This window comes from Oryctolagus cuniculus, chromosome 19 (assembly GCF_051225735.1).
Source record: "Oryctolagus cuniculus isolate XC-2025 breed Fujian yellow rabbit chromosome 19, ASM5122573v1, whole genome shotgun sequence".
NCBI classification, from domain to species: domain Eukaryota; kingdom Metazoa; phylum Chordata; class Mammalia; order Lagomorpha; family Leporidae; genus Oryctolagus; species Oryctolagus cuniculus.
The window spans coordinates 55235001-55262213 of record NC_142885.1 but is presented as its reverse complement, the minus strand read 5'-3'; the positions used below and the strand labels follow the sequence as shown (position 1 = coordinate 55262213).

At 38.5% G+C, this 27213-nt stretch overlaps 1 protein-coding gene across 1 annotated transcript in view; it reads left to right on the top strand.

The window, feature by feature from the left end:
* The window catches only part of LOC100352755 (phospholipid-transporting ATPase ABCA3), a 182954-nt gene that overhangs the window by 132223 nt on the left and 23518 nt on the right, over positions 1-27213 (top strand). Inside the window, exons 22-23 of the mRNA XM_089320830.1 lie at positions 5496-5718; positions 6681-6839. Coding sequence (XP_089176956.1) covers positions 5496-5718; positions 6681-6839 — 382 coding nt within the window. The remainder of the gene's footprint in view (positions 1-5495; positions 5719-6680; positions 6840-27213) is intronic.

Genomic DNA, 27213 nt, shown 5'->3' with positions numbered 1-27213 from the left:
CTAATTTTATTTGAATATTGTTTCTTGGTATTTGTTTTACCATTCTTTTACACTCAGTTTTCTGGTTCCTCATATTTAAAGTATCTCCTGTAAGTAATATGTTTTTGGTGTTAGGTTTGTTTTCCAGGGTGACAATACTAGCTTTATAATCAGAGTAGATAAATACTTATATATCATCATCTTATTCTTTTTCTATTTGAATTACCATTCCCCTCTTTTCTTCTGCTCCCAATCATTGCATTTTAAAAATTATTTTCATGACTATCTTGAAGATGATCTTAGCACTTGATTAATTAGTATTAGTGTAAGTTGTTGCTTTTCAGTTTCCCTGATAGTACTAAGACCCTAGAACTTTGTTTTTCCAGTTACTTCCTTCCCACTTTTTGCATTACTGTGATCAGCATTTTAATTTCACATATTTATTTTTAATAAATAAATGTTTGTTTTGCAGATAATATTTACTTATAATTACGTGCTCTTTTTCATTGCTTTACATTCTTACTGGCAATTTTATTTGGAACATTATTCTTCCTTATAAAGAATTTTTTTTTCATATGCCTTTTAATATTAAGATTTTCAAAGCATTTCAAACAATACACTTACATAGAAAAATAACATAGTTTGGGGTGGTGGTGGTGGTAATGGTCTTTATTACTAACACCACTTGAGTTGCACTTCTCTGTAAATGTCCAATGAAAATGGGCACAGGCCAAGTATGGATGGCAAATTCACATGTGCTATAATCCAAAACATCTTTGTTTTAGCTTTTTCAACCTCTTCCTGCTTTGTCTTTGCAGCTCTGATGTAAAAGTCACCATCCTCCCTTTCCTCAGGTTGTATTATAGTAGTGGTGTAACCAAGCACTGAAGAGGCTAAATGAGAAGAAGTACAGGGCATGGAGAAGCCACTAGTCATCTGCTGTATAACTGAGTGATGCCTACTCTTGTTTGTTATTTATAGGTAGTACTACTTAGAAATTAGCTTAGTTTAACTTTCTAGCTGTTATTTTCCAACACGAGCTAGTATAGGCAATAAATTAGACCAAGTAAAATTTTTTACAAAGCATACAACATGTACCAATTTTTTACTTCATCTCTTAAAAAAACAGGATATCTATATCATACTCAAAAACAAAAAGTTCCCAAAATGATATTTAATAATCTGATTTCAAAAAGACTAGAATCACTGAGATCCCAAACTTCATCAATTACAATCAAATAACAATGAACAAACAAATTTCTAGATGGCAAAAGGTTTCTCATGCATTTAACACCAAGGCCTTCAGGAAACAGTGATGTCAAAAGTTTTATGTAATAAAAACAAAAATTCAGAAGTAAATTGGGTTAAATAGCTGATATTTTTTCAGCCTAACATACTACCAAAGAATCGGAGACAAAGCAGAGACTGAGAGGTATAGCTTATTAGCTCAAAATGTTTATAAATATTTACTCCATAAGACTCCTTCAGAAAGGGCAGTACTGACTGCTTCACTATATTGTGGAAATAGAGCATTTGATGATCAAAATAGGCCCTGTCTTAGTAATCAGATCACTAGTATGTACTACAAGATGAGGCACAGAAACCTGTGTTCCTTGCCACTTGCAAGACTGTCTCAAAGGTCTTTGTTTAGGTGAAATAAAAAATTCCCTAATGAGAGCCATTACATCAGGGGTCAGCAAACTTCATCTCAAAAGGGCCAGATAGTAAATATTTGAGGCTTTGCAGGCCATATGGTCCCAGTTGAAGCTACTCAGCTCTACCATTACAGCACAAAAGCAGCCGCAGACAATACAGAAATGAATGAGCATGGCTGGGTTTTAATAAAACTTTTATTTGTGGATACTGAAATTTGAACTTCATAGAAATTTCATGTTGTAAGTTTTCTAAAAATGTAAACAACATTCTTAGCTTGCAAGCAGCACAAAGACAGGTGGTGGACCAAATATGGCTCCAGGTGTAGTCTGCCAACCCCTGTTAGATTAGATCACCAAAGCTACTTTTTCATAAAAGGTATAAATGGTAAATAAATCTTAAAAGTAAAGCCTTGTAGCAGTGTATACCTTGGACGTTACGATCACTATTGTTGGGTTTAATATTAAGTGACTCGTGTGGGAGTATAACTGAGTTTTCTTTGATATTTCTCTTAGGGGGAATTTGATGACCAAAAAAAAAATTAAAACCTCCAGATTTGTTTGAATAGAAATGTGTTTATTTCTTTATTTTTTTTCTCTTTTGTGGAGTATTTTGAAGGACATTTCCCACTGCACTTTAGTGATACCCATTGTTCTATGGCATTCTTTATTGTCACTGAGTAGGCTGTTGTCCTTTGTAAATCCTTGGAAGGTTTTCAATCTTCCTTGTCACTGTTTTCTCCCTTTGACTTAGACTTTCAGCATTCTCATTATATTGTGCCTGCATTTCTTTTTACTCACTTTGTTTGATATATTCAGAATCTGAATGTTGATGTCTCTCCCCAGTTTTGCAAATTCTTGATTATTCTCATGTTCTCTGACTTCATTTACATGTATGTGTCTTTTCATTCACACATCTTTAACACTTAATTTGTTTCTATTGAGTTTTTCTTTTTATATTTTCTATTGATGTTTTTTCTAGATTATCAACTCTGCTTTATGCTATTATTAAATCCATCCACTTTTTTTTTTTTATTTGACAGGTAGAGTTATAGACAGAGAGAGAGACAGAGAGAAAGGTCTTCCTTCCATTGGTTCACTCCCCAAATGGCTGCTACAGCCGGCGCACCGCGCCAATCTGAAGCCAGAAGCCAGGAGCCAGGTGCTTCCTCCTGGCCTCCCATACAGGTGCAAGGGCCCAAGCACTTGGGCCATCCTTCACTGCTTTCCCGGGCCACAGCAGAGAACTGGACTGGAAGAGGAGCAACCCGGACTACAACCTGATGCCCATATAGGATGCCAGTGCCGCAGGTGGAGGATTAACCTAGTATGCCACCACACCGGCCCCTAAACCTACTATTAATTAAACCTATCTGATGAGTTCTTAATTTCAGTTTTATGTTCTTCAGTTGTAAAGTTTCCAATTAACTGTTTTCCAAATTTTAAATTTTCTTGTGAAATTCAAAATGTCACGGAAAAATAGAATTAAAAGATAAGTTTATTTCAGTGCACACATTTTTGAAATTTATCTAGATGAGGAAACTTAGAAAAGATCATGTTTATATTTTCATTTTATTCATATATTATTTTTGTGATTCTCTTGTAATCATTGATTTCTACATTAGCTCTCTGAGCATATTTAAGACAGTTTAATTTATTTTTATTTAGTAAGTCTGAGCTTTGTGCTTCCTTAGGGATGATTGCTGCCATTTTATTTTCTTCTCTTGAATGGCCTGGTTTTTGCCTGTTTCTTTGTGTGATTTGGCCTTAGTACTGAAAATTTTGCATTTGAGAAAATACCTATCTTTCTCAACCTTTGAAGACTAACTCTGTGTCAGGGGAGCTTTCCCATGAAACTGTAACTCATCCTTACCTGATCAAATGTGAATTTTATTGTCTCCCTTCTGAGCATGTTCCTTGCGTTTCCCTCATATAAACAACTGCTTTAGAGTGCTTTTACATAAGTATATTGATGCCTTTATTACTTTTTCTACTACCATTGAGAACATTTTTTAACTTTGATTTAATGAATATAAATTTCCAAAGTACAGCTTATGGATTACAATGGCTTCCCCCCCGCCCCCCGCAACTTCCCTCCCACCCGCAACCCTCCCCTCTCCCGCTCCCTCTCCCCTTCCATTCACATCAAGATTCATTTTCGATTATCTTTATATACAGAAGATCAATTTAGTATATATTAAGTAAAGATTTCAACAGGTTGCACCCACACAGAAACACAAACTGAAAAATACTGTTTGAGTACCAGTTATAGCACTAAATCACAATGTACAGCACATTAAGGACAGAGATCTGTCGCTCCCCCTCTTCGCGGAGGAACGACACAGGACCCTGCGCTGTTCTTTTGTTTGCTCGGCCCTCCCCAGGTTTGCTGCTGGTTCTTCCCGGGTTGGCTGCCGTCCCTCCACCTCCGTGGAGGGGCGGGCCCCCCTGCCACTTTCCCCACTTCCGCGGGGGAGCGGCACACCACCGGCCAGCTCTCTCGGGGGCTGCTCAGGTGTTCCTTCAGATAGATGTTCCCCTTAGATGTTCCTGGTGCATGTTGTCTCTCTCCTCCTTTATAGTCCTCTTCCACCAATCCCAACTCTGCTACCCACACGCCGAGCACGCTGCTCTCCTCCAATCAGGAGCAGGATCAGCTCCTGCAGGTCATCACTCAAGTTGGCGAGAGGCAGCTGCGTAGAAGTTGTTTACTCCCTTCTCAGCGCCATATTGTGGGAGAGCAGATGCATAGAATAAGTCTTAATTCCGGTAACTTAGTCTAGTCCGAGTTGCTCCCCACAGAGATCCTAACATTTTTGTCAATCACACAGTAGACATTCTCCTTTTGTACTATTGCCCACTTCATAATGATCCTCCTATGTAATCATTTGACAGCACATAATGGACAACCCTGGAATATTTAGAGGAGCTATAATCAATAACTAATGAAAGCATGTCTGGAAATTTATTTTTTTAGCAGTTATACAGTTTCTCAGTTTTCTTACTTAAGTCCCCTGTAGCCTTGGGTTTCCCTGGGTGACTCTCAACCAAATGGCTGAAATGGGGAGAAGAGGAGTGAAATAATGCGTAAAGCCAACAGACAGAATTTAAAATTAGAGAGGAGTAAAAGGTCGGCCCCTTAGATGCATGGCCTGCAGTTACAGAATTAGAATATTTTTAAAAAGTTTTCCTACTAGGTGATTTGATCTCTAGCAATATCGACAATAGGCTTATTTGAGGGTGTGGGAACAAAGAATGCACTCTGATCTTGTTCAAGAACAACAAAGTAAAATCATTTCACATAGGAAAAACAAAAAGGAATAAAAATGCAATTACAGTGGTTCTGCTCGTTGGTAAGGAAGAGGTGTAAGTGGAGCCGGCGTTGTGGGGTGACAGGTAAAGCTGCTTCCTGCAAAGTTATGCCCCTCTGTTGGCACTGGTTCAAGTCCCGGCTGCTGCACTTCCAATGCAGCTCCCTGCTAATGGCCTGGAAAAGCAGTAGAAGCTGACACAAATGCTTGGACCCCTGCCACCCACGTGGGAGACTTGGAAGAACCTCCCAAATCCAGGCTTCAACCCATCCCTGTATGTTGCAGCCATCTGAGAAGTGGACCAGGAGATGGAAGATCTTGTATGTGTGTGCGTATATGTGCATATGTGTGTGTGTGTAACTCTGCCTTTCAAATAATTAAATATTTTTTAAAGTATAAATACCTTACAGGCATGCTCATAAATAAAATGATTTAATCAATAGTTCTGTGTTATAATAGAGGAACAATTTTTTCCTTCTGTGTTTGAACTTGAGTTGTCAGGTGTTGCGTGTTTTTCTTCACTTTGACTTTATTTCTGTACTCTGTGTCTCAGGTGGTGTTCCTTCTTGCTGGGCTGGATTTATTGATCAGTGATTACCACTTTCTGGACACAATGTTCATCTTTATGATGTTCGCCTGGTCTGTTATTCCCTTCATATACCTGACATGCTTCCTGTTTAGCAGTGGCACCAGTGCCTACATCAAGCTCTTCATGTTCAACCAATGCATGGGATTTTTGGGTGTACTTGTGGATCTCCTACTAAACACCCTTCAAGGTAAGAGCTTCATACAGTTTCTGTTTCCCAGAGACCTCCTATGAAGAAACATAAAAAACTGGGTTTGAAGATAAGAATATTATAATTTTTATTTATTTCTGTGGAAAAAGTTATGCTAATTTTAAGTTAACAGCCTTTTATCAGTGCCATTTATATTTTGGCATTATGTTGAGTGCAAAGCAAAACAAATTATGCCACTAACCTTATCACAGTCCCCTTTCTCCCAAGCCTTGCTTGCCTGGGTTTGTACAATATTTATCTTTAAATTTTTCCCCCTTGATCGTGATACTCAAGGAGAGAGTGACTGGACTGGCAACAGTCACAAATAAAAATATTTTAGAGCACAGACTGCTGCCATTCCTCTGTCAAATCACACTCTAAATCTTAGCTTCATCTGTGTTAATTCAGCTGATGTTAGGTCTTACCTTCCTACTGAAGAATTCCCTGAATTAGATGAAGGTCTTAATATTCCTTGCATACCTTTTCAAGAGGAAATATTAAGCTATATGAACAAAAATTGATCTCCGAATAGTAAACTAAAAATAGGAGGAATTGTGCTGTTTTGTTATTTCCCTGAATTAACCACATTGCTGCCACTTTGTCTCTGTTTTAATTTCTATTGCTACTGTAACAAATTAGCACAAATTTAGTAGCTTAAACTATAAAGTGTATTACTTGACAGTGCTCTAGGTCAGAAGTCTGACATAGGTCTCACTGGACTAAAATCAAGATGTTTGCAGGCTGCATCCCTTTAGTTTCATGGTTTATTTGGGTTGCTGGCAGAACTTCAGTTTTAAGATATCAGAGGTAGTATATTTAGCGGTAAGAGATTAGAATTTTATGAGGATGGTGTAATGACTTTGTAATTTTCTCAGTTTAATATGATCAACTTTGGGAGATTTTGTTTTCTGGAGGCAGTTCACTTTAGGTAAAGCACGTTAATGTTATCTTTTTAATCGCAGGCGTAAACACTACTGTAAAAAACCTCATACTTAATATACTCCTGCTGTTACCAATTTATAACCTTGGGATGAGCATCACCAAATATTATGATTTCCAAGAAAACACTCACTTATGTTCTTCCTCGAACAACATTCCTAAAATCATAAACTGTGATGAATGTGAGTATCCTGGGCTCTCCAAGGCTTATCAGAGATATTAATGATCAGTTACTAAGCACAGGCAAACAGCTCTGTCTACACTATTGTGAATCTTTGCAGTAATACATAGACTTATGTGTTGATATCTTTATTTTGAGGGAAACAAATCTTACACAAATGTAAGTAACTTGGTCTATGTCACACAACTTGTACAAGATACGGCTAAAATTCATAGTTTATATATACATAATACATTATCTCCATGGGAAAGAATCTCCATGGTAATGTTATAATTGTAGTCTGGATTTCATTTACATTTCTGTCATCCCTCTCCCCCAGTACACTAGTTTTTGAGTGGAAGATGCCAATTTAATGTTAAATTCCTCATTGTCTTATATGGGATCAGTAATATAATAGACATACAAATGTTTGTTAGGTGAGTATTTAAAAGTTGGAAGTCACTCTCTTGGTGGTGGGAGCATTTTTTAAAAATTTTTTATTTTTGACAGGCAGAGTGGACAGTGAGAGAGACAGACAAAAACGTCTTCCTTTGCCGTTGGTTCACCCTCCAATGGCCGCTGCAGCCGGCACACTGCGGCTGGCGCATCCTGAAGCCAGGAGCCAGGTGCTTCTCCTGGTCTCCCATGCGGGTGCAGGGCCCAAGAACTTGGGCCATCCTCCACTGCACTCCCGGGCCATAGCAGAGAGCTGGCCTGGAAGAGGGGCAACTGGGACAGAATCCGGCGCCCTGACGGGACTAGAACCCAGTGTGCCGGCGCCACAAGGTGGAGGATTAGCCTATTGAGCCGTGGCACCGGCCGATGGGAGCATTTAAACAAGAAAAAAAAAAAAAGCAGAAAGGAAGGCAGGATATAGAATAATAACTTAATTTCATTTCAAAAATCTCTAATGTTGGTCCTATATCAGTTATTACATATGCCTGCAGTGTCATTGGGGATAAGAGAATGTGGCAAGTGGCAGGGCACATGTCGCAAATATGAGCCAGGTCATCTATACTATAGTAGCTGACAAGTTCATGGGGAACTGAACCCAAAATGTAGTTATAATAATAAACTTAAATGGGTGTGTTCAGGGGGAAAGATTGAGAAAAGAGAGATTCATTGTAAAAATTTAGTAAAATGCAAAGAAACAACCAAGTTTGTAGTTTCATACTCCGTACACAAAGTATAGCCTAAACGATCTGCAGAATAAATAAGACTATAAACCACACAGGGATACTCAGCAGAAGCCACAGGTTCAGAAACTTATAAAATAGAGTTGGGAGATTCAAAGCCAAAGCTGAAAGTAATGAAAAGAAAAATAAAAGACAAATCCACAGTTATAATTGGAGATTTTAACTTTCTCAAAAGAATTGAAACAATAAGAGTCATAAAATCAGAAGAAATATAGAAGATGTGATTCGTTCTAACAGCCAACTGGATCAAATTGACATTCTCAGCAACAAGATTCAGCAGTAGAACTTTTTTTATACGTGTATGTAGACTATTTCACTAGTAAGATCACAAAACAGGCCTCCTCAATGAATTCTAAATGTCTGAAATGACTATTTATGTAAATGTGTGCATATATATTTATAATTATATATAACATATAGCAAATTATGGTATCTGTTGTTAAATTTAGTAAGGTGAAAACTATACAACAAAGCTTTTAATCATAAACAATGTGTTAGAGGAGAAATGTTGATTTTTCTGATTTGAGCAGTATACATTTTATACATGTATTGAAATATGTATAATTATTGTTAATAAATATTCTCAAAAATTTTAAGAATAACACAAAGGAGCACATTGGTAAAGAATGAAGTTGGGGATACAGTAGATTAAAAGTGTGGCCTGTAGCACCAGTATCCCATATAGGCACTGGTTTTAGTCCTGGTTGTTAGCTTTCTTCTAATGTGCCTGGGAAAGCACAGAGGATGGCCCAAGTGCTTGGGCCCCTGAGCCACTTGGGAGATCTGGAGGAAGCTCCTGGATTCTGGCTTTGGCTTGGCCCAGCCCTGGCCATTGTGGCCATTTGGAAATTAGAAAATAAGAAATGAAAATATAAATTTCAAAATTCACACACACACACACACTTGCGTATGTGTGTGTGTACTTGAAGATACTTTTAAAAGTTTGTGGAAAATGGAATTAAAAGATAAATTAATTTTGCTTCAGAAATTCTTCGAAATCCGTGCATATCAGAGGTCTTCAGAAAGTTAAGATAAAATGCATATTATGAGAAAACAATGCATGGATCTCAATTTTTTTGTATAAAGTTTATTTTAGTTGCATTTTTCCACAAACTTTTAAGTATTCCCATACAGTCACTGAACAAATATACATTCTATAAACTAATTTTTCTACCCTAAAAAATTAGAAAAAAATATTAAAGTCAAAATAAGCAGAAAGGATGAATCAAAGAAGTAGAAAAAAAGAAAACAATAGAGAAAAATCAGTGAAACAAATGCTATCTTTTTGGTGCTGGCATTGTGGTGCAACTGATTAAGCCACCACGTGCAACATTGGCATCCCATATGAACTCTGGTTTGACTCATGAGTCCCAGTTGCTTGATTCCAATCCAGCTGTCTGCTGAAAACAGCAGAAGATGGCCCAAAGGCTTGGGCCCCTGCCCACCCACATGGAAGATCTAGATGGAGTTCCAGCTCCTGACTTTGGCCTGGCCCAGATCCAGCCATTGCAGGCATTTGGGGAGTGAACCATTGGATGGAAGCGCGCTCTCTCTCTCTCTCTCTCTCTCTCTCTCATTTTGTAACTCTGCCTTTTAAACAAATCTTGTAAAAGCCAGCTTTTTGGAAAAACAAAAAAAATTTGATAAAATTATGGATAAACTGTGTAAGTAAAATGAGAGAGGAAGGGAAAAAGGGATGGAGGGAGAGGTAGAGAGAACAAATTACCACTATGTGGATGAGAGAATATTGTGAAAAACTTACACCAATAAATTTGACCACCAGGACTGAATGTTTTTATTTATTTGAAAGAGTTACACAGCAGGGGCGAGGGAGGGAGGGAGAGAGAGAGAGAGAGATCTTTCATCCACTAGTTCACTCCCCAGATGGTCATGACAGCTGGGGCTGGGCCTGGCTGGAGCCAGGAGCCAGAAGCTTTTTCCAGGTCTCCCACGTGGGTGCAGGGGCCCGAGCACTTGGGCTATCCTCTGCTGCTTTCCCAGGCACTTGAGCAGGGAGCTGGACTGGAAGTGGAGCAGCTGAGACTCAAAGCAGCACCCATATGGGATGCCAGCATTGCAGACGGTGGCTTTACCCACTATGCCACAATGCTGGCCTCCTTCATTGAAAGACAAAAAATAACAACTTCTCTACTCACAGCTTCTATAAAATCATCTTTTTAAAAATCACACTTTTTAAATTTTCTTGCATATAAAAATGTTATTTTTGACACATTAAAATTGTGCATATTTATGGGGTAATGTGATGTTTTTATATGTGAATACACCACATAATTTCCAATCAGAGTGAAGCTGTCTTTTCAAACATTTAACATGTCTTTATGAATACATGAATACATCCAAATACATGAATACATGAATACATCCAAATCCCTGTCATCTAGGTTTTTTAACCTAGTATATTATATGGTATATTACATGTAATATGCAGTACATTATTATTATCTCTAGTCTCCCTGTTTTGCAAAAGCACTCCAGAACTTCTTACTCCTATCTAATTGTAACTTATTACCCATTGGTCAATATTTTCCCCATCTTCCCTGCCACTCTCCCAGCCTCTAGTAACCACTATTATACTTTTAACTTTTGTTAAGATTATTTTTTAATATGTTCCACTAATGAGCGAGATCATGTGGTACTTACCTTCCTGTACCTGGCTTATTTACCTTAACAAATGACCTATTTCACTTAAAATAATGACTTCCTTTTTGATCTGTGTAATTGAAAATGACATTTCATTCTTCTTTTAATTCACTACATAATTTCCCATTGCATGTACGTACCATGTTTTCTTTATTCATCAGTTGATGGAAACTTAGGTTGTATCCCTTTCTTGTCTGTTGTGAATAGTGCTGCACTATGCACGGGTGTGCAGACTTCTCTTTGACTCACTGATTTCATTACACTTGGTTATATAGCCAGTAGTGTGATTGCTAGATTCACGTGGTGTTATATTTTTAATTTTTGGAAAACCTTTATGCTACTTTTCACAATAGCTATATTTTCATTCCCACCAACAGTGTACAAAATTTCCCTACACATCTTCACCAATGCTGGTTACTATTTGTCTTTTTGATAACAGCCAATACTGAAGTGAGAAGATGATCTCATTGTGATTTTGATTTGTAATTCCCTGATGATTAATGACATTAAGCATTTTTTCATGTACTGGTTGGCCATTGAATGTCTTCCTATGAGACATGCCTATTTTTTTGTAACTAAGTTGAGTTCCTTACATATTCTGATTATTAAGCCCTCATTAGAGTACAGCAAGAAAAATTTTCTCCCATTATATAGGTTGTCTGTTCACTCTAGATTGCTGTGCAGAAGCTCTTTAGTTTAATTAAATTCTATTTGTCTATTTTTTTATTTTGTTTCCTGTTTTATGGGGTCTGATCCAAAAAAATCCTTGCCTATTTCAATTTCCTGAAGAAATTCTCCCTGTTTTGTTTTAGCAAATTTCATAGCCTTTATTAATTTTGAGTTGGTTTTTGTGTATGGTGAGAGTCAGGGGCCTAGTTTCATTCCTCTACAGGTACATATTCAGTTTTCCAAGCACCATTTATTAAAGATACTATCCTTTTTTCCAGTGTGTGTTCCTCAAATATTTATTAACAATATAGATTTGTGGGTGTACTTCTAGGGCTTCTGTTTCATTGATCTGTTTGATTTTGTGCCAATACCATGCTGGTTAATTACTATAGCTTTTAAATATATTTAAAGTCAGATAGTATAATGCCCCCTGTTTTGTTCTTTTTGCTCAGGATTACTTTGGCTGTTTGGGGTCTTTTGTTGTTCCACAAAAATTTTAGTAGTGTTCTTTTCTATTTCTGTGGAAATATCATTGGTATTTTGATAGGGAATGACTTGGGTAGTATGGACATTTTAACAATACTGATTATTCTAATCCATTCAAGCAGGATAGCTTTCCATTTATTTGTGTCCTCCTCAATATCTTTCATTGTGTTTAATAGTTTTGATTGTAGAGATATTTCACCACTTTGGTTAATTTTATTCCTAGGTATGTCTTTCTTTTTTGGTAGCAATTGGAAATGGATTGTTTTCTTGATTTAGTTTTCAGATAATTTTGCACCGGTGTATAACAATGCTACTGATTTTTGCATGTTGACTTTGAACCTACAACTTTGTTGAATGTGTTAGTTCTTTTTTTTTTAATTTAGGAATTTTATTTTATTTTTGTGTGTGTGTGTTTTTTTTTATTTAGTAAATATAAATTTCCAAAGTAAGTGTTAGTTCTAACAAATTTTTGGTGGAGTTTTTTTGGTGTTTTCTGTATTTGAATGCCATTTTTTTTTCTTTCTGTTTCCTAGAAATAACGTTAGCACTGGAATTTCCAGTACTATTTGAATAAATGTGAAAGTTGGTATACTTGTCTTGTTTCTGAAGTTACAGAGAAAGCCTTCAGCTTTTCCCTATTCAGTGTGCTGTTAGCTCTTGATCTTCATTATGTTGATGCACATTCCTTCTATACCTAATTTGTTCATAGGTGTTTTCCTAAATCATGAAAGTAGGCTGAATTTTATCAAGTACATTTTCTGCACCTTCTGAAACATATAATCTTTATCGTTCATTCTGTTAATGTAGCATATGTATCACATTATTAATTTGCATATGTTGAACCATCCTTGCTTGACTAGGATGAATCCCACTTGCTCATGATGAATAAGCATTTCACTATGACATTGGATTCAATTTGATAGTATTTTGTTAAGGACTTTAGCCATCTGTCTTCATCAAGGATATTGGCCAAAGCTTCTTTGTCGTTGTTGTTGTGTCCTTATTTGGTTTTGATATCAAGGTAATGCTGGACTCATAAAAAATAGTTTGAAGGAATTCCTTCCTTTTCTATTTTTTTAAGTCCCCTATTATTATTGTATTAAAGGCCATCCCTCCATTTAAGTCTATCAATATTTGCTTTATTTGGTTAGGTGCTCTAATATTGTCTGCATATGTATTTGCATTAGTGGTTCTTCCTGTATTGAACTCTTTATCATAATATAATGACCGTTCTTGTATCTTTTTATTACTTTTGATTTAAAATCTAGAAGTATGGCTACCTGCATTCTTTTGGGTTCCTTTTGCATGGAGTATATTATCCCATGCTTTCCCTTTCAGTTAATGCATATCATGGAAGTAAAGTGAGTTTCTTTGTTAGCAGTATATAGGTGAGTCTTTCTTTTTTCTTTAATCCATTTGGTCATCTATATATTTAACTGGAGAATTTAATTTACCCACATTTAAGTTGATTATTAATAAATAATATCTTAATATTAACATTTTTTCATGGCTGAAACATTTTATTTTTGTAAACTTTACTAAATACATGACCTTCTACGATCCGTCTTCCAGGGCCCTATCCTGGAGATAGCTGATCCCCATGAATTCACAGTGAATTAGACCTTGGAGCCCAACTCCCTGGCCCAGATGTTTCATAGTAGATAGTGTCCCACTCGGAAAAGTGCTAACACCCACTGAGAGTATAGCAAGACCCTTAAGAAACTATGTCACCATCCAATTAGGCAGGCAGTCATTTGGAAACACCAGAATCCCCAGGTCCTGAGCTCAGTGCCATGGTCCAAGGGCTCTCACATGGGTTGGAGCACTGTGCCATTTTGACACTTGTTTTCTACTTTAATCATTGTTTCTTTCTGTCTTTCTCTCTTACGATCATCCTTTGTGGCAAGTTATTTTCTCTAGAGTATATTTAGATTACTGGTTTATTACTTTTGGTGTCTATTACAGATTTCTACTTTCTGGATACCATGAGGCTTACAAAAATGATTTGGTTTAAACAAGCTATGTTGAAATGGTAACAACTGGACATTAATTATAGAGATGGGAAGAAACTGAAAGGGAAACTATTGCTGTGGATTCGTTCTGAGAAGAGGAGCATGGTGGGGGCAAGAGGCGTGGAGTCACCACACAGACACTGGGAGTCGGGTGAAAGCAGGCCAGAGGCAAGCAGTCCACAGACTCATTTATTTCAGTTGGTACACCAGCTTATATAGCTGAGGCAGCCAATCTGGTCAAGGGGCAGTTTACTCCCTAACCAATCACAGCCTGTTGCCAGGCATGCTCTGTTGCCAGGTGGGTTCCGAAGCCATTCCTGAGTAACTGACTCTTGCTTGCCAGCAGCCATCTTGGCATGGCCTTCTCATTCCACCACAGGAAATAAGAATTATGAATAATGAACTCTACACTGGCACTCCATTCCTCCCAAAATTTTGAAGTTTTGATATCTGAGAACCTTCTATCTTTAACCTTGAAGAGCTTGATCATAATAGATCTTGGGGTTGACTTCGTTGGATTGAATTTCACTGATGAACTTTGACTTTCCTATATCTGACAGTTGTATCTTTCTCTATGTTTGGACAGTTTTTTAATTATAAATACTTTGTTATTTATTATATTTTATTTTAAAAGCAGGGAGACAGGCAGACAGAGATTTTCTATGTGCTATCTCACTCTCCGAATGCTCACAATATCTGGGGCTGAGCCAGGGCACAACAGAATTAATAAATTAGTCTGGATCTCTTAAGTGAGGAGCAAGGACCCAAGTATTTGAGCCATCCCCTGCTACCTCTGAGAATACATTAGCAGGAAGCTAGAATCAGAAGTGAAGCCTGGACAGAAACACAAACACTCCACTATGGGAGGTAGGCATCCCAAGCAATATCCTAACCACTGCACTGAACACCCACCCCATTATCACTTTGCCTATTCTTCCTCTACCTCTTTAGCATTCTTAAAGATCTCTTGAATCCCAATTACTTGGATGTTTGCTCCTTTCATGCTGTTCAAAATTTCTCATTTCTTCATTCCTTTTGATTTTTCCCCCTCCTTTGTGTATTTTCAAATAGCTTGTCTCCATGCTCACTGAAACTTTCTTCTGTTTTTATCTACTTTTCTATTGATAACTTCTATTTTGCTTTTTATTTCATCTAGTGTAATTTTCAATTGAAGAATTTGTTTGATTTTTTAATATTACCTCCCTCTCTGTCAATTCACTATTGGATTATTAAGTGGTTTCCCTATGTTTTCTTAAAGTTCTTTGAGTTTCCTTAGAACAAATATTTTAAATTGTTTCTCCAAATGGTTTCTGGCTCTTTATTTCATTTATTGAGTGAAATAATAGTTCTCTGAGAGTTCTTGAAATCATCAGTGCATTGAAGGATTGGTTATTCTTTTAAGTATTTGTAATCTGGCTTCTTTTGAGGCAGACGTTCAAGAAATTTTAAGCAATCCACTGATTTTCTCTGAGCCTATGGGCATCTCCCCTACTTCAGCAGTAGGTGACACCCAAGTTGAGGTTTGGCACAAGTCTCTTGTCAGTGTGCCATCACTATCTCAGTGACACCCTGTGCTCAGATTTATCTCAAATCTTTAGTCAATGTCCTGCTCAGAATGAACTAGGAAGGTGTCCAAAAATGTGCAGTCAATCCTTACAAGCCTCTCCCTGGCACTGGGGCAGGCCCAGATGCCAAGTCCTGTGACCACAATGCCACAATCCTAGATTGCACCTGGAGCCCATATCCTATCCAGATAAGTGCAAAGAGATTGTAGGGCCATCATTGACACTGCTATGGTCTGTCTGCTGCTGCAATGGATCCATAACCTGAGGCCACTGCAGCTAACCACAAATGATACTAACTGGCATGTCTGTTCAACTGTCTATGCACTTGGCAGTGGGCAGGTCCAGAAGCTCTGTCCATTAGCACTAACCTGTGGATGAGGACAATAGTTATCTGCCTAATTTTGGATTTTACCATCCCTGCCAATCCTGAGTCCCAGTATAGAGTCCCATGGTTCTTTGCTATCTGCTGAAGGTTTGAGAAGGGGCAGTAAGATCAACTGCCCCTTGCTGTCAAGGCAGGCACTAAGCTGAATCAAATATATATCTCACAATCAACAGGTCCTACACTATCTCAGGAGGTCATGCCAAGCCCATGGCGGAGGGTGGTGATGTATGCCAATACAAGTCTGTCCCACTGGGCAGTGCTAGGGCAACTCTAGAAGCTCTATTTAAAAAACTAGCCAGGTATAGGGAACTCTGACCTTTATCAGCCACTGGATATTGTTGTTATGGCTTAGCTTTGCACTTGAAGCCAAAGTCCTAAATTCCCTTTCCAACCATACTCTCAGTGATTGGTGTCTTTTCTCTGTGCCAGAGTTTGGGGAAGGAATGATGAAGGCAGTCCCTTAGCCACACATCTCAGTCTACGGGTATGAGCCTGGGGTCAGGGGACCTGTGGCCCTGTTGGGCACTGATTTTTATCATGTGGGGCCTGGTATTGGATTTCAAGTCTAAAATTTGGAGTTAATTAATTTGGAGTTAATTAACTCCATCTCTGCACTACTTGGTGCTGGGGGATAGGTGACCCAAGAAAACTTTCCTTTATGCTATCTTCAATGTATCTTTTTCTTAAAAAAATAGTTATTGATTTGAAAGGCAGAGTGACAGAGAGAAAGAGAGAAATAGATCTTCCATCCATTGGTTCACTTCCCATGTGATTGCAACATCTGAGGCTATCCAAAGCCAGGAGCCATCCAAGCCTCCAACATGAGTGGCAGGAACCCAAAGACTAGGCCAAATTCTGCTGTTTACCCAGGCACATTAGCAGGGAAGTGGATTGGAGGCACAGTAGCCAGGACTTGTAGCATCCCTTCCATATGGAATGCTGATTTCATAAGCAATAGCTCAACCTGATGCACACTAATGCAGACTCCTCAATGCAACTTTTCTTATTATTTTACTAAAATCTGACACTGTGGTCTCAACTAGCTAGAGAAGCCCATGTGAAAACGACTAGGTGATGGAGCTGGCACTGTGGGGTGGCAGGTTAATGCCCTGGCCTGAAGTGCCAGCATCCCATAAGGGTGCTGGGTTCGAGACCCAGCTGCTCAACTTCTGATACAGCTTTCTGCTATGGCCTGGGAAAGCAGTAGAACATGGCCCAAGTCCTTGGGCCCCTGCAACCACAAAGGTGACCTGGAAGGAGCTCCTGTCTCCTGGGTTCAGATCGGCGCAGCTCCGGCCCTTGCAGCCAATTGGGGAGTGAACTGCCGGATGGAAGACTTCTCTCTTTCTCTCTTTCTGCCTCTCCTCTCTCTGTGTAACTCTTACTTTCAAATAAACAAATAAATTTAAAAAGAAAAGAAAATGACTTGGTGAGTAAAATTGGTATTTCTGTGGAAAGATGATTACCCAAGTGTCTTATTCATATGCCATCTTGTTCTGCCATCAGGACAGTATTCCCACATTTTATTTATCCATTCATCAGTTGAAAGACTCTTAGGTTTCCGTTTCTTGGCTGTTGTAAATGGTGCTACAATAAACCTAGGAGTGCAGATGACTGTTTGGCATACTGATTTCATTTTTTCAATAGTATGGATTAGCTGATCACTTATTTATTCATTTGAAAGTCAGAGTTACACACAGAGAGAAGGAGAGGCAGAGGAGGGGGGTCTTCTATCCACTGGTTCACTCCCCAGTAGGCCACAACAGCCAGAGCTGCACCAAACTGAAGTCAGGAGCCAGGAGCTTCTTCCAGGTCTCCCATGTGGGTGCAGGGGCCTAAGGACTTGAGCCATTTTCTACTGCTTTTCCAGGCCACAGCAGAGAGGTGGATCAGAAGTGGAGCAGCCGGGACATGAACCAGTGCCCATGTGGGATGCCAGCACTGCAGGAAGTAGCTTTACCACATCACAGTGCCAGCCCCATGATTTCATTTTTTAAAATGTATGCCCAGAAATGGGATTGCTGGATAATAAGATAGTTCTGTTTTTTAATCTATTGAGACACTTCCATACTGTTTTACATAATGGCTATACTAATTTACATCCCCACCAAAAGTACAAGAGTTCCCTTTTTTCCACATATGCACCAGCACTTGTTATCTTTTGTCTTTTTGAAAATAGCCATTCTAATCACAGTGAGGTAATATTTCATCATGCTTCTGTTTGTATTTACCAAATGATCAGTGGTGTTGAATGTCTATCCAAATATCTGTTGGCCATTTGCATGTTTTCTTTTGAGAAATGTCTGTTTTAAAATTGGATTATTTGGTTTTTGTGGGGCTTTTTTGTTTGTTTATTGCTATTGATTTGTTTGCATTCCTTATATATTCTGGATATTAAACCTCCCCCTTTTATCAGGTTTGTAGTTTTCAAATATTTTCTCTCATTCTTTAGGTTATCTGTTTACTCAGTTGTTTCCTTTCCTATGCAAACTCTTTGTTTTGATGTAATCTCATTTGTCTCTTTTTTGTTTTTATTTCTTCTACTTTGAGAGTCTTATCCAATGAATCCTTTCCCACGCCAATGTTCTAAAGTACATCTACTATAATATTTCTTCTAGTAGTTTTTTTTTTGTTTTTTTTTTTTTTTTTTTTTTTTTACAGGCAGAGTGGACAGTGAGAGAGAGAGAGAGAGAGAGAAAGGTCTTCCTTTGCCGTTGGTTCACCCTGCAATGGCCGCTGCGGCCAGCGCACTGTAGCTGGTGTACCGCACTGATCCGAAGGCAGGAGCCAGGTGCTTCTCCTGGTCTCCCATGCAGGTGCAGGGCCCAAGCACTTGGGCCATCCTCCACTGCACTCCTGGGCCATAGCAGAGAGCTGGCCTGGAAGAGGGGCAACCGGGACAGAATCCAGCGCCCTGACCAGGACTAGAACCTGGTGTGCCGGCGCCCCAAGGTGGAGGATTAGCCTAGTGAGCCGCGGCGATGGCCTCTTCTAGTAGTTTTATACATTCAGGTCTTATCTTTAATCTATTTTGAACTATTTCTTGAACTTGGTGAGAGATAGGGTGGGGGGTGCTAATTTCATTCTTCTTCATGCGGATATCCATTTTTTTTACCAGCATTATTTATTAGAGTGTGTTCTTGGGTCAGTGGGTGCTGAGTAACAGAAAGGAGAAATCTGGTGTTCTTTTCCACAGTAGGGTGACTATAGATAATGATAGTGCGTTATATGCTAAATAAGGGAGATCGAAGGTTTTTACCAGAAAGACATGTTAAATGTTTAAGAAGATAGATGATGTTTACTCTGATTTGAATATTACATAATATACACAGATAGTGAAGTATCTTACTGTATGGCATTCATATGCCATTTTCAATTCTTTTTAAAAAGAAACATTCAAAAAATTATCAAAGCTGAGTAATGCAAATTGAATACATAATATAAAACCTTCCCACAAAGACAATTTCAGGTAAAGATAGCTTCTCTGGAGAATTCTACCAGATACTTAAGGGGGAAATGCCAATTCTGCACAATCTCATTCAGAAGTTAGAAGAAGGATCCTTTTCCAATTCACTCTATGAAGATGCCATTACTCTGATAACCCACTAAAGAAGTTACAAGGAAGAAAATTTACAGACCAATATCCCTAATGAACAAAATTCGTAACAAAATTTTAGCAAGTTGAATCTAGCAGAATATTTAAATGAATATATGATCATTGACTTGGATTTATCTAAGAAATACAATTGCTATGTGACAAAGACAACAGCGGGGAGAGGAGAGACGCCCAGGGCTCCGAGTCCACACATCGGCGCTGGAAGCGGAGGTGAGCTCAGTAACCGGAGACATTGGTGGGGAAACGGCGGACAGAATTTTAGAGGGACACGGGTTTTGAAGCGGGAAAGTCCAACAGACTACAGGAGAGAAGGAAAAATAAATAAATAAATAAATAAATAAATAAATAAATAAATAAAAGGTGGGGGCATACTGGTACAGACAAGTTCCACTCTCCCCCAACCTTGCAAAGGCAAGCAAGAGACAAAGAGCTGGGATATACATAATAAAAGGGGAGACTTAAGGCTACATTCCAGTAGCCTAGGCAACCCAGTGGGAGTCCACAGGAGAAACCTAGCCTGCACAGACTCTTTGGGTAGAAGCCAGCTGAAGCTAAATACCATCCATTCTGCTCAGCCTTGCAGTATTACTTACCTCCTGAACAAAAAATAAAATAAAATAAAATAAAATAAAATAAAATAAAATAAATAAATGAATAAATAAATAAAGAGAGATTTACCACGCATAACCTGAGGGTGTCACCTTTGCACACCTGTAACCCTGAAGAACCAAGCAGAGCTCTCAGGCCACACCCATCTCAAGCCTCCAAGGCTCCTCCAACAGCAGGCAGTCCACTTAACACGGACATAGTATAATAAAAAAAAAAAAAAAACAAAAAACCCTCACAGTGAGGGAAACAGAATTAACCATGCCAAGCAATAAACACAGAAATCGAGGGAACAAGATCAACAATGACATTATGATGCCTCCAAATAAACAAAACAACCCAAGCCAAGATTATGAAGATGATGAGATAGAAGAAATGCAAGATATGGATTTCAAAAAATTTATGATAAGAACATTTAGAAGTTTTCAAAAGCAAATCCTTGAACTACAGAAATCCTTATTGGACAAGATTGAAAATCTATCTCGTGAAAATGAAATTTTAAGGAAGAATCAAAATGAAACGCAGAAACTAGTAGAGCAGGAAAGTGTGATAGTGAAGAGAAATCAAAATGAAATGAAGAGCTCAATAGATCAAATGACAAACACATTAGAGAGCCTTAAAAACAGAATGGGTGAAGCAGAAGAGAGAATATCAGACTTAGAAGACAGAGAACAGGAAAGGATACAGTCAAGCCAAAGAAAAGAAGAGGAATTAGAAATCTAAAAAATATTGTTGGGAATCTACAGGATACTATTAAAAAAAACCAACATTCGGGTTCTAGGAGTTCCTGAAGGCATGGAGAGAGAGAAAGGATTAGAAGGCCTTTTTAGTGAGATACTAGCAGAGAACTTTCCGGGTCTGGAGAAGGACAGAGACATCCTAGTACAGGAAGCTCATAGAACCCCTAGTAAACATGACCAAAAGAGATCCTCACCACGACACGTTGTAATTAAACTCACCACAGTGAAACATAAAGAAAAGATCCTAAAATGTGCAAGAGAGAAACATCAGATTACTCTCAGAGGATCTCCAATCAGACTCACAGCAGACTTCTCATCAGAAACACTACAGGCTAGGAGGGAATGGCGAGACATAGCACAGGTGCTAAGAGAAAAAAATTGCCAGCCCAGAATATTATATCCTGCCAAGCTCTCATTTGTGAATGAAGGTGAAATAAAGACCTTTCATAGCAAACAGAAATTGAAAGACTTTGTGGCCACTCGTCCGGCCCTGCAGAAGATACTTAAAGATGTGCTACACTCAGAAACACAGAAACACGGCCATCAATATGAAAGAAGGGAAAGGAAGAACACCTACTAGTAAAAGAGCATGGGAAGCTCAAAGCATATACTAGAAAATATCTCCGGGAAAATGGCAGGGCAAAGTCACTATGTATCAATAGTCACATTAAACGTGAATGGCCTGAACTGTCCAATTAAAAGACACAGACTGGCTGACTGGCTTAAGGAACAACACCCAACTATTTGTTGCCTACAAGAAACACATCTCTCTAACAAAGATGCATGCAGACTGAAAGTGAAAGGTTGGAAAAAGATATTCCATGCCAACAAAAACCAAAAAAAAAGCAGGTGTAGCCATGTTAATATCAGACAAAATAAACTTTAATACAAAAACTGTTAAGAGAGACAAAGAGGGGCACTATATAATGATTAAGGGTTCAATTCAACAGGAAGATGTAACTATTATAAATGTATATGCACCTAATTACAGGGCACCGGTCTATTTAAAAGATTTGTTAAGGGACTTAAAGGGAGACTTAGATTCCAATACGATAGTACTGGGGGACTTCAATACTCCACTGTCAGAAATAGATAGATCATCCAGACAGAAGATCAACAAGGAAGCAGCAGATTTAATCGACACTGTTGCCCAAATGGATCTAACAGATATCTACAGAACTTTCAATCCTACATCTAAAGACTTTACATTCTTCTCAGCAGTGCATGGAACCTTCTCTAGGATCGATCACATACTAGGTCATAAAGCAAGTCTCAGCAAATTTAAAAGAATTAGAATCATACCATGCAGCTTTTCAGAACACAGTGGAATGAAGAAAGTATGCAAACACATGGAAACTGAACAACGTGCTCCTGAATGAACACTGGGTCATTCAAGAAATCAAAAGAGAAATCAGAAACTTTCTGGAAGTAAATGAGGATAACAACACAACATATCAAAACTTATGGGATATGGCAAAAGCAGTATTGAGAGGCAAGTTTATAGCAATAGGGGCCTATATTAAGAAATTGGAAAGGCACCAAATAAATGAGCTTTCAGCGCATCTCAAGGACCTAGAAAATTTGCAGCAAACCAGACCCAAAGCTAGTAGGAGAAGAGAAATAATTAAAATCAGGGAAGAAATTAACAGGATTGAATCCAAAAAAAAAAATTACAAAAAATCCGCCAAGCGAAGAGCTGGTTTTTTGAAAAAATAAACAAAATTGACACCCCATTGGCCCAACTAACTAAAAAAAGAAGAGAAAAGACCCAAATCAATAAAATCAGAGATGAAAAAGGAAACGTAACAACAGACACTACAGAAATAAAAAGAATCATCAGAAATTACTACAAGGACTTGTATGCCAGCAAACAGGGAAACCTATCAGAAATGGATAGATTCCTGGACACATGCAATCTACCTAAATTGAACCATGAAGACATAGAAAACCTAAATAGACCCATAACTGAAACAGAAATTGAAACCGTAATAAAGGCCCTCCCAACAAAGAAAAGCCCAGGACCAGATGGATTCACTGCTGAATTCTACCAGACATTTAAAGAAGAACTAACTCCAATTCTTCTCAAACTATTCAGAACAATCGAAAAAGAGGGAATCCTCCCAAATTCTTTCTATGAAGCCAGCATCACCTTAATCTCTAAGCCAGAGAAAGATGCAGCACTGAAAGAAAATTATAGACCAATATCTCTGATGAACATAGATGCAAAAATCCTCAATAAAATTCTGGCCAATAGAATACAACAACACATCAGGAAAATCATCCACCCAGACCAAGTGGGATTTATCCCTGGTATGCAGGGATGGTTCAACATTCGCAAATCAATCAATGTGATTCACCACATTAACAGACTGCAGAAGAAAAACCATATGATTATCTCAATAGATGCAGAGAAAGCATTAGATAAGATTCAACACCCTTTCATGATGAAAACACTAAGAAAATTGGGTATAGAAGGAACATTCCTCAATATAATCAAAGCAATTTATGAAAAGCCCACAGCCAGCATCCTATTGAATGGGGAAAAGTTGGAAGCATTTCCACTGAGATCTGGCACCAGACAGGGATGCCCACTCTCACCACTTCTATTTAACATAGTTCTGGAAGTTTTAGCCAGAGCCATCAGACAAGAAAAAGAAATTAAAGGAATACAAATTGAGAAGGAAGAAGTCAAACTATCCCTCTTTGCAGATGATATGATTCTTTACTTAGGGGCTCCAAAGAACTCTACTAAGAGACTATTGGAACTCATAGAGGAGTTTGGCAAAGTGGCAGGATATAAAATCAATGCACAAATATCAACAGCCTTTGTATACACAAGCAATGCCATGGCTGAGAAAGAACTGCTAAGATCAATCCCATTCACAATAGCTACAAAAACAATCAAATACCTTGGAATAAACTTAACCAAGGACGTTAAAGATCTCTACGATGAGAATTACAAAACCTTAAAGAAAGAAATAGAAGAGGATACCAAGAAATGGAAAAATCTTCCATGCTCATGGATTGGAAGAATCAACATCATCAAAATGTCCATTCTCCCAAAAGCAATTTATAGATTCAAGGCAATACCAATCAAGATACCAAAGACCTTCTTCTCAGATCTAGAAAAAATGATGCTGAAATTCATATGGAGGCAAAAGAGACCTTGAATAGCTAAAGCAATCTTGTACAACAAAAACAAAGCCGGAGGCATCACAATACCAGATTTCAGGACATACTACAGGGCAGTTGTAATCAAAACACCATGGTACTGGTACAGAAACAGATGGATAGACAAATGGAACAGAATTGAAACACCAGAAATCAACCCAAACATCTACAGCCAACTTATATTTGATCAAGGATCTAAAACCAATTCCTGGAGCAAGGACAGTCTATTCAATAAATGGTGCTGGGAAAACTGGATTTCCATGTGCAGAAGCATGAAGCAAGACCCCTACCTTACACCTTACACAAAAATCCACTCAACGTGGATTAAAGACCTAAATCTACGACCTGACACCATCAAGTTACTAGAGAACATTGGAGAAACCCTTCAAGATATTGGCACAGGCAGAGAATTTCTGGAAAAGACCCGGGAGGCACAGGCAGTCAAAGCCAAAATCAACTATTGGGATTGCATCAAATTGAGAAGTTTCTGTACTGCAAAAGAAACAGTCAGGAGAGTGAAGAGACAACCGACAGAATGGGAAAATATATTTGCAAACTATGCAACAGATAAAGGGTTAATAACCAGAATCTACAAAGAAATCAAGAAACTCCACAAAAACAAAACAAACAACCCAATTAAGAGATGGGCCAAGGACCTCAAAAGACATTTTTCAAAAGAGGAAATCCAAATGGCCAACAGGCACATGAAAAAATGTTCAAGGTCACTAGCAATCAGGGAAATGCAAATCAAAACCACAATGAGGTTTCACCTCACCCCGGTTAGAATGGCTCACATGCAGAAATCTACCAACAACAGATGCTGGCGAGGATGTGGGGAAAAAGGGACACTAACCCACTGTTGGTGGGAATGCAAACTGGTGAAGCCACTATGGAAGTCAGTCTGGAGATTCCTCAGAAACCTGAATATAACCCTACCGTTCGACCTAGCCATCCCACTCCTTGGGATTTACCCAAAGGAATTTAAATTGGCAAACACAAAAAAGCGGTCTGCACCCTAATGTTTATTGCAGTTCAATTCACAATAGCCAAGACCTGGAACCAACCTAAATGCCCATCAACGGTAGACTGAATAAAGAAATTATGGGATATGTACTCTTTAGAATACTATACCGCAGTAAGAAACAACGAAATCCAGTCATTTGCAACAAAATGGAGGAATCTGGAACACATCATGCTGAGTGAAATAAGCCAGTCTCAAAGGGACAAATACCATATGTTCTCCCTGATTGGTGACAACTGACTGAACACCCAAAAGGAAACCTGTTGAAGTGAAATGGACATTATGAGAAACGGTGACTTGATCAGCATAGCCCTGACTGTTAATGAACAACTTAATACATTATCCCTCTTAGTAGTTTTGTCTGCTCTACTTAATACGACTGGTTTAATTCTGTAATTAATCCACAGTTATTCTTAAATGTTGAAATTTAACTGAAATGTGATCCCTGTTAAATATAAGAGTGTGAATAAGAGAGGGAAGAGATGTACAATTTGGGACATGCTCGGGCTGACTTGCCCCAAATGGTAGAGTTAGAAACATACCAGGGGACTCCAATTCAATCCCATCAAGGTGGCATGTACCAATGCCATCTCACTATTCCAAGTGATCAATTTCAGTTCACAATTGATCATAATGAAAGGACTAAGAGTCAAAGGGAGCACATAAACAAGTCTAGTACCTGCTAATACTAACCGATAGAATAAATAAAGGGGAGAGTGATCCAACATGGGAAGCGAGATACTCAGCAGACTCATAGAATGGTGGATGTCCTAAACAGCACTCTGGCCTCAGAATCAGCCCTAAAGGCATTACGATCTGGCTGAAAAGCCCATGAGAGTATTTCAGGCATGGAAAGCCAAGACACTCAGGCAAAAAAAAAAAAAAAAAAAAAAAAAAAAAAAAAAAAAACACAAAAAAAAAAACAAAAAAAACAAACACCTAAATGAAAGATCTCTGTGAGTGAGATCCCAGTGGAAAGAACAGGTCTTCAAAGAAGGAGGTACCTTTCTCTGAAGGGAGGAGAGAACCTCCACTTTGACTGTGACCTTGTCTAAACAAGATAAGAGTCGGAGAACTCAAGGGGCTTCCATAGCCTTGGAAACTCATGACTGGAGCATGGGGAGATTACTGAGGCCATAAACAAGAGTGTCAATTTGTAAAGTCAACAACAGGAGTCACTGTGCACTTACTCCTCATGTAGGATCTCTGTCCTTAGCGTGCTGTACATTGAGACTTAATGCTATAACGAGTACTCAAACAGTATATTTCACTTTGTGTTTCTATGGGGGTGCAAACTGTTGAAAGCTTTACTTAATGTATACTAAACTGATCTTCTGTAAAAAAAAAAAAAAAAGAAGAAGAAGAAATTATCAATTCCCACCTTGACTCTCACTGGGATTAAACATGACAATAGGTCTGATCTGATTTCATCATCATTTAAAAAATCATCTATTATTTTTCACTTTATGTTTCTGTGTGGTAGCAAACTGTTGAATCTTTACTTAATGTATGCTAAACTGATCTTCTGTAGATAAAGAGAATTGAAAATGAATCTTGATGTGAATGGAAGGGGAGAGGGAGTGGGAGAGGGGAGGATTGCGGGTGGGAGGGACATTATGGGGGGGAAGCCATTGTAATCCATAAGCTGTACTTTGGAAATTTATATTCATTAAATGAAAGTTTAAAAAAAAGCATAAAAAAAGACCAAAAAAAAAAAAAAACTGTGGTGGAATGAGAAGGCCATGCCAAGATGGCCGCTGGCAATGGAAACTACCAGGTAACAGGCTGTGATTGGATGACTTCAGAAACCACATGACAATGGAGTCTGACTGGCAACAGGCTGTGATTGGATGGCTTTGGAAACTGCCTGGCAACAGGCTATGATTAGTTAGGGCATAGACCACCCCTTGACCAGATTGGCTGCCTTGGCTATTTAAGTTGCTGTATCAAGTGAAATAAACGAGTCTGTGGGCTGCTCGCCCCTGGCCTGCTTTCACCCGACTCCCTGGGTCTGTGTGGTGACTCCACAACTCTTGCCCCCACCACGCTCCTCCTCTCAGACAAATCCACCTCAACAAATAACCTTGTAACTATTGAGGAAATTTAATCCATAGTGAAAAAATTTTTATTGTAAAACAACATCGAAGCACAATTTCAACACTTGTTACATCAAATGCTTCAGAAAGACATAAGTCCTGGTCTCCCATGCGGGTGCAGGGCCCAAGCACTTGGGCCATCTTCCACTGCCCTCCCAGGCCACAGCAGAGA